Source organism: Loa loa (genome assembly GCF_000183805.2).
Source record: "Loa loa unplaced genomic scaffold supercont3.50, whole genome shotgun sequence".
Classification (NCBI taxonomy): domain Eukaryota; kingdom Metazoa; phylum Nematoda; class Chromadorea; order Rhabditida; family Onchocercidae; genus Loa; species Loa loa.
In genome coordinates, this window is record NW_018108230.1 from 294,850 (window position 1) to 306,357 (window position 11,508).

At 33.4% G+C, this 11,508-nt stretch overlaps 2 protein-coding genes across 2 annotated transcripts; one reads left to right on the forward strand and one right to left on the reverse strand.

The window, feature by feature from the left end:
- Nucleotides 1-316: 316 nt before the first annotated feature.
- On the forward strand, nt 317-2,785 carry LOAG_04001 (ATP synthase subunit delta). Its single transcript, XM_020446473.1, has 5 exons — nt 317-493; nt 1,123-1,270; nt 1,672-1,804; nt 1,907-2,016; nt 2,160-2,785. Exons 1-5 carry the CDS (start codon nt 336-338, stop codon nt 2,292-2,294), a joined length of 684 nt encoding a protein of 227 aa, XP_020303190.1. The 5' UTR covers nt 317-335; the 3' UTR covers nt 2,295-2,785.
- A 2,757-nt stretch (nt 2,786-5,542) lies between these two features.
- On the reverse strand, nt 5,543-10,951 carry LOAG_04002 (hypothetical protein; the record flags this gene model as incomplete). Its single annotated transcript, XM_020446474.1, has 15 exons — nt 5,543-5,803; nt 5,889-6,004; nt 6,099-6,211; nt 6,995-7,077; nt 7,313-7,423; nt 7,753-7,824; nt 8,043-8,186; nt 8,277-8,371; nt 8,496-8,553; nt 8,642-9,053; nt 9,192-9,323; nt 9,808-9,954; nt 10,022-10,104; nt 10,358-10,540; nt 10,808-10,951. The coding sequence occupies 15 exons, from the start codon at nt 10,949-10,951 to the stop codon at nt 5,543-5,545; spliced, it is 2,154 nt and encodes a 717-aa protein (XP_020303191.1).
- Between the last annotated feature and the right edge of the window lie 557 nt (nt 10,952-11,508).

Sequence of the window (11,508 nt, forward strand, 5' to 3'; positions counted from 1 at the left end):
CAAATTCTTTTTTTGCTAAAATCTGTATGCATTCACTAATATATGTCATTGTTTTTTTCCAACACAAAGAACAAATTGTTTCTCGCATTTGCCCAACAGACGGGTTTTTCTGAAAGTTTGTATATTCGGCAGTTATTGTTGTGGGGTAAAAGGACGTTTGTGGTTTTGTGGTGCTTAGTCCACAAATCCGGTAAGCTTGAGGGTGTATATATTCTCGTTTTACCATTAACCATGCAGGTAGACCGGGATTGGTAGTGTAGTTGTGTTGGGTGTATGGGTCTATCACTAAGCTCTGTTCATTCGAGATTTTATAAGCATTTGGTAACTTTTATATAATGCTAGTATTAATTCTCTTCTCTAACTCAATTTGTTCATTATTCCGAGGTGGTGTGAACAACGAGAGGAGAGAAGGGAGTTACAATGGTATCCTCCGTTTTTTGCTTGCTACGCTCCGGAAAGTGAAGGATTTCCAAATGACTGGAGGATACGGTAGGTAGGTTCCAGAATAACGCTTACAACGGAGTAATTCATTTCGGTGTCCACTGGGGTTAGGCGTGCCGCATGGGGACCGCTATAATTTGGCCGAGTGAGACGTGGGGTTTCACAATGGCCCGTCCCTGCCATTATGTAGAAGCTGGTATGTTTAGAGACATACAGCGGAGAATTCATTTTGCAACTTGAGGCTGGGAATTCCTTTTCCATAGTGTTGATTCCATGCATTTCTCTGTATTTTTAGTTTTCTTTATTGTCGGATCGTAGCATTTTTCATCCCTTCTTATATTTTTTGCATCCCCCTCTCTCTGTTTGTTGTTTCCTTTTGACTTATTAGATGCTCAGACACCAACATTTAAAAAGTATTTGAGTTGCAAACTGCTAATGAAAAGGGAGAATCTGCAGATTTAAATTTAACTTTCACAGGAATTCTAGTCCGAATTTAAACAGTTTTTATCTTCTAATTAATCCTCTTTGGATATCCTTTTTCTGCAGTTTGTGAATGCTGCCAAGCTAAACCGTTGTTTTACGGGTATGTAGACTTAAAAGGAACTAATCTCCTAACATACGCTTGGAACGTCCTTCCATTAATTAGACCAATGAATTGCTACTTTCATGTGAAATTTTAAGGATGCTATCAGGACGTAACATTAAAGGATTATCGAACATTCTACGACGATGCTACGCTGCGGCAGTGGAGACCGCACAAAACGCAACAAAGGAAGCATCTGTAGCAAATATTGACGAATTGCGATTGACTTTTGCGTCACCTATTGAGGTATAACCATGCATCAGTTTTTGCAGTATTAGAAAGTATTATTCTCTGATTCCCTCCCCTTTCTTTCCCCTTCAATTCTTTACCCATGTTCTCGATTTCTCCCTTCAAGCAAAAATACAAACGACACTTTAAGTGATATGTACGTGTTCTGAAAGTTGTCCCTGTTACTCCGCTATATTGGACAGGGCCAATTTATAAACTATTTCTTGTCGCCCAAACATCTAGAATTCCACACATATCTTCAGTTGATAGTAGCAGTATAAAATTGGTATTTTTATATTTAAACTTAGTTTCAGGCAGTAGCAACCTCTGAAGTTGTGATTTCGTAAAGTCTCGGATTTAGCTAATATGCAATGGTTGAAAAATGATGAGAATTCTTTTCCAATATTTTCATGTTCCAGGTTTTTTTTAATAACGCTGTAGTAAAGCAGGTCGATATTTCTACCTTGAATGGCTCAATCGGTATTCTACCAAAACATGTACCGGTATTGGGGATGCTGAAACCTGGTGTTGTTCGAGTTGTAGACAAAGATGGTAAATTATCCCAAATTTGAATATCATCTAAAGACTGAATGTGCTTATCTCATAAATCGTTCATATTTATAAGCTGTTTTGCTAGTGTTATTCGTTTTTCAGATAAAAGCGTTCAATATTTTGCCTCATCTGGTACTCTTTCGATGAATCCAGATGGTTCTTGTCAAGTTCTGGCGGAGGAAGCAATCAGACTTGAGGATATCGATTTAGCGGTATGGTCTTACAGATCTCGCTTTAATTTCTTTGGTTTTAATTTGTCAGAGTCTTTTATAAAATAGATCAAGGTTGGCGATTGCCATTCAGAATTTCATTTTGTTCATTATCCTCGGCGTGAATAAAAAGAGTACATTTATAGAAGGCTGAGGAAGAACTAAGTTCGGCACAACGACGTGCTCTAGAGCCGATGGAAGATGACGCTCGGGCAGTGGTGCAAATTGAAATAGAAACATACGAGGCACTGGTAAAAGCTGCTCATAACATCGAGAAATGATTTGAATAGTCACTGCATGTTCTGGTATCTATGTATTATTTCTTTTCGTTTGCGTCTTTGATGAAGGGAACCAAAGAAATTAAATATTTTTACGAATAGAATTACCTATTTCGATGATGATGCATAAGTTACATCTGAATTGAAATATGAGAGAACTTCATCCTGGTTTTTTAAATTCCTTTCTTTTTTTTGCAAATTTCCGGATTTTTCACTATCGTGAAGCTTTGCCATTAAATGCTTGTGATTAAGGGTGATCCGATTCTTGTCAATTTATTACGTTCATAGCTTCTACTGTGCATTTCTTTTTGTTGCTTCCATTTCTGAAGTGATCTTTTGATCGTTGAATGATCATCTGAAGTGATCTTTTGATCATCACAATGAAGTAGGTTCCTAGATCTAATTGGTATATTATCCCTCGAATTTAGTTCAGGTCACTTTTGGCTTATTTATTATATGAACAATATATGTAAACAGAATAAAAGCAATGCCGAATCATATTACATGAATAATAATGATGGAAATGATGTTTGTGTAGCATATATCCTGGGCAAATCAATGTAGCTTGCGTTTCTTATCTTGTTTGAGTCATAATCTGAGCCGAAGAAGTTTCTTCCAAGGTTAAATGGGCTTAGCTGCAGAGAAATTTATTATAAAAGAGATAAGATTGTTTGACCATTAAATCATCAGTTGTGGGTGACGTACAACTAACTGTATGTGAGAAGATGGCGTACTCATCTTCGCAAATGATCTTGCAGGTTGATTTTCTTACCAAACATTTGGAGTATAACATCGAGAATATAACACTAACGAAGTTATTTTATGTTGGTCGAGCTATTAATGTTATTATCAGATCACTGAGTAAAAATATTTGAAATCTGGTTAAGTTGATAGTAAGCCATTGAAGTTCTCACCATACAGAATCGAGTTAATTCAGTACTTCAAGGAGTTTATCTTAACCTTTTCGTTTCCTTTTACTTCAGCTGCAGTTGCCAAAGTTTTTGCTATAGGTGCCACTGTAATGGTGTGACTGTAATAATCTTGCAAGATTTGCTTCAAATTCTGGTTTGATACACGATTTCTAACGCCAATTGCGCCATGCCAGCTTGTGTCCAAGAAAGAAGACATGCTGTCATTGCTACACTCAACATTGCTGTTCTATTTCCTGAAAATTTATTTATGAAGTTGTTTTTAAATAAGTTACTGTAAGAGTCTTTGGAACAGCAAAGTATGGGCTTCATAAAATAATCTCTTTAATCTCAAGAAAATATGTTTGTGCCACTGACCTTGGGGTCAGCTTTTAGGTTTCAACCACTTTATTTTCAGCTTTTGGGATATTTTACTTCTCAATATTTCCGGTGGAATATTTCTGAGAATTTTCAAGAAGTAAGCAATTAGAATGCGTGAAAAAAGAGGTGTGAAGGAATCACGGATGAATCATTGTTTAGCTCCATTCAGAAACTAAGGCGAAGCGAGCTTTGTTAAAATTGTTGAATTAAAAATAAAAAATGTTTTAAATCAGTCCGGTGTTAGACGAGGAAATAACTTCATGTGTTGAGCAAGTTACAGCACTCCCCGCACATTCTCTATCCTATTTTCTTTTCGTTCGCTAAATCCCGTCGGAAGTTAGTCAACTTTGATTCATGCTACAACATTCCAGTTCCTTCATCTTCAAAAACAAGATTCACAAAAAGTTAGATTAATTCCTACATCTACTGATTGTAATCTCCAAAGACGAGTGATTTGAAAATCTTGCACTTGATTTTCGATTGTCTCCTATTGTCGACCTTCAAATAAAGATCCAATTGTCTGAATCAATAAAATTGTCGGCATTGTATAAATTTACACTTTTATTTAACAACTTCCTTTAATTTAATCATTCCTGTTCTGTAATGAATTCCATTAATTAAAAGATTAAACAAACAACTTAATAATCAAAATTTTATCAATGTACAAATAAAGCGAAAGAATGGAATAAACAAATGTCAGCCCACACAATTCCTTAGTATAATATGAAACCATAGATTCGCCACCCACGTCTAAATTAAATTCATCAATAATACTTTATTTTATTATCTGTGTTCGAGATAGTGCCATACGGTTGTTCAAGCATTGAGGTAAAGCAAGACATATTGCAAGTCGTCTAATGCGACATATTTTACTATCAAAGCTTATTGCTTTGTTATGCAAAAGTAAATGAAAGTGCCAAAAATTCCGTAAAATTTTATCCTGATGTTTCGGCAATATTTTTATATATAAAACTTAAATTAATTATTAGAAAATAAATGAAATCGCAATTTGCCGATAAGGAATTTTAAGCTTCGATTTCATCAATTATCAAAACGATTTCTTTCGTTTTCAAACTTGATAAGCATGAAACTGCTATTTAATTCTCAATGATAAAGTGAAGTTTATGGCAAATACTTCATGGATTTCATCTTTCAATCAACTATTTAACTATTTATGTAAAAAGAAAAAAAAAACCAAATGAGACGAGACATAACCAAACTTTTCGTCGTAGAAATTACTGCAGTTTAAGAGAAATCCCTTCAGGTGATGCTTAAATAATGATGCTGAAATGATGGCCATAATTTGCTTTTTCGAAACTGGAAAACAATTGATTTTTTTTTGCTTGATTAGCTATGGATCCAATTATGGAAAATAGTTCTTTACTTCTAGCTGTTACAAAAAATCTTTGTGTTTATAAGTGCACTTCTTTCATGACTGTTTATGGTATCTGTCACATGAGGAACGATTGAAGACCGTTTTCACTTCAGTTGGTACAATATACAATACATGAATGATACAAGCTTTGTTATACTCTTCTCCCCAAACATTGGCCATTTTCATTTGCTTACAAAACGAAACGGAAAATGAAGGAAAGAAAAAAACCGGAAAGAAACGGATTGTTTTAATTTTCAATAAGTCTAATCCCGCTCTTGCAATCACCTCTGAACAATGTTTAACCGACCACATCCTCTCAGGATTTTAGACGGAAATTGCTTTTGAAGCTGTTCGTATCATCCCGTGATTCCACCAAATATGGAATTTGACAATTAAACCGATTGTACTACAAGTGACAAATAGTGATAATAATGTTAAATGGATTAACAGAATTGGTCAAATGGGCCCGATTAAGATAGAATTATTGATAAATTTCTATCACCACCATCACAGCTGCTCTTAACAGAGCCAAGCTCTTCTTGAGCAAATAAATGGCAATCTTCTTTTTTTTTGTGGTAAAGGTAACATCAGCTGACGGCATGAGGACCAATAATATCCACCGCACAACTGTATACGTCAACTGGATGACAGCGTTCTCTGCTGAGATATTTAATGGCATCAAAATCATGCAAATACTGTTCCCGGAAATGATTGAGCTTTGTCTGTCGATCGAGAAAGCATCTAACATCAGCCCAGTTAAATTTGGGCATAGCAACGGTTTGGTGAAAAATGAATCCAGTTGCTAGATAAAATGAACGGAATCGTTCGGCTTCCTCCATTTCAGAAAGCTGAAATTCGGGGAGTTTAAAGTTTTTAAATTTGCCGAACTAACAAGTTTTGGTGACCAGAGCAGTAAAAAAGTGTGGAAATAACCTTCTTGTTAGTCACATTTTTCTCATGAATTTTCCAAAGCTGCCACAACATTTCCATTATATCAGGCTGATCAGCAATAGCCGGAAATGTAGCAAGGAATGGTTCAGCTTTAAGTGCTAAAAAGAACAAATTAATGTTTTTCAGATTTTAAAACTTAGCAATTATGATCAATTCTTGAGAAAGAATCTTAGGAAGTAATAGTCGAGTTACCTGTACTACCACAGTTATCTCGATCTTTCGTCAAAAATTGACCTAACAAACGTCGGTAGTAGAAAAACATTGGCAGGAATAGTGTATGACATAAGAAAACATCTGGCAAAGAACTGGAATTATCAAGAAGGAATTATTTAGTTGATAGTTTTGAAATTTCCGTTTTTTTAGTTAAACATCGAAATTTATAAAAAATTCAATGTCACCTTTCTTTTTGCTTTTAAAAAGCAATAAAATGAGAATATGCTTACTCAACTTGATGGACGATATTATTTGGCACATCCGATACATGAAAATTTATTTGAATTTGAGTATTTACAGGGATCACTCCTATAATTTATGTTGTCAACTTCAGCATTGTGTTTAAATTTGCAACTCAATTTACAAATCCGACGTCGAAAAATTTACAAATTTTTTTAGAATTAAATCCTAAAAAGTTATTAGTTTAAAATTTTAGATTTTATTCCTTACTGACCTAGTCTTCTTAAATAAATTAATAATGTGAAATATTCATTTATCCATTTCATTTTTTTCCATCTTTCATCACTGATTTTTAGATATTGCTTCTAATGAACTTTTTTTATTGCAGAAGTTTTGGTACCTTTTCTGCTAAGAGAATTGCGGGTGGACAGCTTTGTGGCATAATTTCTGGAAATTTTTTAAAAATCAAATAAGATGGAACAAAAATTTTACAAACTCAAAGTAATTGATTTTTCAGTTATTTTTTTAAGATGATTTGGTGAAATTAAATCAATTTTTATTCATTTGTTTGCAAAGTTTGAATTTCACAACATAATTTATGGATTAATCGTAGAGCCAGACTATGGAATAAATTTCGCATTCTTGATCAAGTAATATCTAACTATGATTTCTGAAAATGATCGGATCAAAAATACTTGTTTTTTATGCAGCAATGTCCGTTTTCATCGATGATCGGTAACAAAACACGACCAAGTGATTGTTCAGATATTACTCCTTCCTGTAATTAACTTGATTTATTCGGATTCTTCACAAAATATAGACGCTAACTTATTATCAAAATTATCAAAACTAGCAGGAGTTTTTCATTTCTGAATAGAATTAATTTTAAAAGTGAAATCTAAGAGGAGCAATGTAAAGAAGCTAATTTCTGTGATCCTTTTTTATTGTCCTTTTTTACTGATCTCACGGAAATGCACAGATGACACGACTTTATACTTGTCCAAGTTACTTACGTGATCGCTGAATATAATAGTGGCTTCCAGGCATAGTGTCACACTTTTCTGCTTGTAATTCGAACGTACGATGAATGAAGGATAATTGAGTAATGTTTTCTCCATGTCTTTCTTTAAAATTATCACGATTTTTTCATTCTAATTGAGAATTTAGATTATAAAATGCTAAAGATTTAATTTCCTTAATTAACGAGCAGCTAATATTACAACCGAGATAGTCGATACTTGATAGTAGTATAGATCTTGTTGATATGTTACCGATACCGGCAAGTTTTTTTTTGTTTATATTCATATAAATACTCTGAAGGGACTTATCAGTTGATCTAGTAGAATTATGTTGTTTATTTTAAACTTCTGAGGTCATTTTTTTATTAATTGCTAACTTGGTGCAACATTTGGTCTAGAAGTTTCAAGCTAGGAAATTCAAAGAATAAATTTACCATTGTGGAGAAAATCCACGTTTGTGGATCACGTTTGCGTGGGTGTGCCTTGATTGTATACACGTTGCTTACCTGTAATTTGCTTTTCAATATCTCGACTTTCTAAAATGAGCAAATATTGCATATCATTCTATGCTACTTGTGCATCTAATTCATGCTACTGCTGCACATTTGCTAGATTATCGGCTTCTTCGAAGAGCCTTCCCTTTTCATTTTTTTTAAATTGACTTTTCAAGTTTACTTAAACAGTGATGGATGTGGAAAGAAAACTGTGTTAAATAAAGGATTACAATTTGACATTCTTCCTCTGTACTTTTCCGGTCGAACAAATATGCTCGTACTAATCGGCAGTGCACATCGATGGCACTAAGGCGCACTTTATCCAAACGTGTCACTTTGATCATTTTACTGACTCGCACTCTTCTTTTCCGCAGCTATGAACAGACATTCTTCCATATAATTTAAAAAAGAGTTTGAAAGAAATGAGTGAATATACTGGATGTATTTTAGACAGTGAAAGTTACCCTGTCGTCTTCATAGTTCCAATAAATATCATGAAATGCATAATTCGATTTACTAAGACGTGGTGCCAGGTAACATTCATAAGTTAGATGATTACCTGAAAAAATCTATCAGATCAGATCTATTTGAACATACTCGTCGTTCTTCGACCACAGTACAATACTTATATTTGTAGTAAGGATTGTAATTAAACTGGACTTCAAAATTATTAAATATCTTACTGCAATCATTAGCTCTCTTGAACGCATCTAGCACAAATGCAGGTTGAGTGAGCGGCCTCTGGAAACAATTTTTGGTTAATTAATGAAGAGGAAACCGTCACAATCTTGATCTTGCAAAAGTGTCAGAGATTAGTGGAAATATATACCCGGTGGGTAATTTTTGGGATTTTTGGTTGAGACAACTTCAAGTCTTGTCCCGAAACTTTGCTGCTTTCAGAGCTAGATTCTTCAAGAATTTTAGTTTCGACATCTTGTCCAATATTTGAAGTCGCTGCGGGCGCAATCACATCTCTAATAACTCCGACATTTACATCATTCCGCTGATTTTTTCCTTCGGTATTTTTTGATTTTGCTGAGATATCTTCATTTTCGATTGTACGACGATTTGCAACTCTATCTGTTTTCGCGGCAACAGTTCGCCGAGGCATTGGTAAAGGTTTACCAGACTCTTTTGATGCTTCTTTAAAGTCAATCAATTCTTTGTGAACTTTCAGAAATGTTTTCGGAATGAATCCGCGATCACCATTTGCATTTTCTGCTAGCCACCAGCCATCTTGTCTAAAAGAATAATCACTTATCAAGGATTCTTTAGGGAAAGATTTTAATTGCAAATATTTTCTTTATCTCCCTTTACACCTCCAAAGAAAAGTAAAAATAATTTGAATAAATTTTGCAATTCTCAATTTTTTTGCATACCGAGTAGCAATAATTCGTACTAATTCATTTTCCTTTAAAGTTAAATCTTCTTTTTCTTGTGCTTTGAAATTAGTCACGGCGACGAATCGATCATTTTCAGTGACTGTATTTTCTCGATTTTCCAACTCTTCTCTAAAATAGAATTAAAATAAAGCAACTATGAAATTATTGAATTTAAAAGTTTATCTATCTAGGAATAGAATTGTAAGTTGAAAATGATTGGATACTGTGCAATAAATTTGAAAAGCCAAGGTGATAATGGACATCAAGGGACCAGTGATATAAAGTTTTCGCGGTAGTGACTCTTTCAATAACAATGGCTACATTAGTCCAAGCATAGCCAGGCAAACACCTTTCGAGTTTGTTAATTCCGGTGTTAACCAGTTCAAACCAGGTATTCGAACAGTCTAGCTATTAGGTAGAATAAATTAAATCGGATTATTAGCACCTTTCATGATCATATAGTTCCATATTGTGATGAGGATCTGTCAGTCTTAAATGATGCTAGTGATTGCAAAATCGTCTTCAGTATTCATTAGAACTTACTGTTATGTGCTATTCTTTTTATTTCTCATTCTTCGTATTCTAACTGATAATATTTGAGAGTAAGCTTAACCTTAAGTTCATATCATATATTCTGTCATGTCCTTCGATTACCGAATGATCGAAGGCATAGTCTGGATCTGATGATGAATCCTTTGATGAAATCTCGATAATACCTTCTACACTGTTCGTCTCTTCACTCTGTGCCTTTTCATCTTCTCTACGAAGCATAAAAATTAAACGCAATATTTACAACTTTTTTCAGCAGTAAAGCTGCAAAATCTTACCCTACATTTTTGGAAGCAAACGTTTTGACGGAATCACTTGCCAGGGAAGTTTTTTCTGAAGTCATTAAACTTGACAATTGGTCCTGCAACAAATTCTACCTTATAATGATCCCATAATACCATACCATTGAGTAATTTAGTAATCCTGGGCATAGCAATATGTATAGTTTGGATTAAATGTTAATTTTAGTTTCCAGAGATTTTTCAGAATGTAAATTCCGTTTAACCATTTTAAACTTTTATTAAGACATTCTCTTGTGAAATTGAGTAATGGATGCCGAAATAATTAAATTTAATGGAACCTTCAGAATTTAATATCATAGAAATTTAACTTACAGTCAATGTTCTCAAATTCTTAATTGTATTTTCTTGCTGTTCGCTTATATTTTTCCTTCCTCCTATCTTGCGCTTGTAATTATCCAACTGTCTTCGCAAATCAGCACAATGTCGTAGAAATTGATTTTCATCAAATGAGCTGTCATTCTTCTGTGATTCTTTTTGCTGACTCAATTTTTCCATCTTAATTTGAAATTTATGTCCAAATTAAAAGTTTCAAGTGATGAAAATCTTTCTATTCAAAGGATTTAGTCAATAAAAGAAAAAATTTTTCGAGAAAAGATAATCAAAAGAACTGCATCAACCCTATATTAATGTTAATTGTTGTTTTGTTCATCAACAAGTACACGAAATAACGATCTTCTAATGGAAGCAAATCAAAGAGATCTCCGCTCATATTCACAAGAATAAATTAATTAATCAAAAATTCAGAATTATTTTTATGTTTACCTGTCTATAGAATTGTTGCAACCGTTCCTGATCATTATTGAAGGATAAGAATTGAGTAAAGATTGATGTCATATCATCAGATGGTCGTTGTGTCGCTTTCTGTTGTGGGAAGCTATCAGCAAGCGTTTCCTTGACAACCTTCATAAATTATTTATTGTTATACTTCGCTGGGCCAATTTTACATCACTCATAATTGATCGGGTTGGTTTGATTGAACCTAAAGAGTAAATTCAACAGAGAATTGGAATTGATACTCTTCTTACCCATTGATTCTTTTTATTATAAATTTCTTCTATATGTAAGTTAGCACACTCCTATAAGATGCACAAAAAATATATATAAAACGTTACTTCAACAAAACCACCAATCAAACATATAAAAATTTATTATTATTAACATATAATTTATTATTATTACTAATATTAGCAGTTTGATAGAATCTTAAATGAATTACCTTCTTTATTGATATCATCATTGATGTCATTATCATTATCAATGATATCATCATATTACTGAAAAAAAACATTTAAATTTGAACATTTTTGAACACGTGAAGCATTAGAATAAAAACATTTGAAATTTAATTTAAACATTAAACATTTATATTTTATAATCCAGCGAGAATTGAGTTTTCTGTTAGTAACATGAAATACAAACTGAATGCCAACCTTTCGAAGAGAAATATCACATAATGATCTATT

Excerpts from the sequence above, each read along its gene's own strand:
- LOAG_04001 (XM_020446473.1), top strand. The coding sequence starts at position 336 with ATGCTAGTATTAATTCTCTTCTCTAACTCAATTTGTTCATTATTCCGA. Across the intron at positions 1,271-1,671 it reads CTTTTGCGTCACCTATTGAG|GTTTTTTTTAATAACGCTGT; the intron begins GTATAACCATGC and ends TTCATGTTCCAG. Across the intron at positions 2,017-2,159 it reads TTGAGGATATCGATTTAGCG|AAGGCTGAGGAAGAACTAAG; the intron begins GTATGGTCTTAC and ends GTACATTTATAG.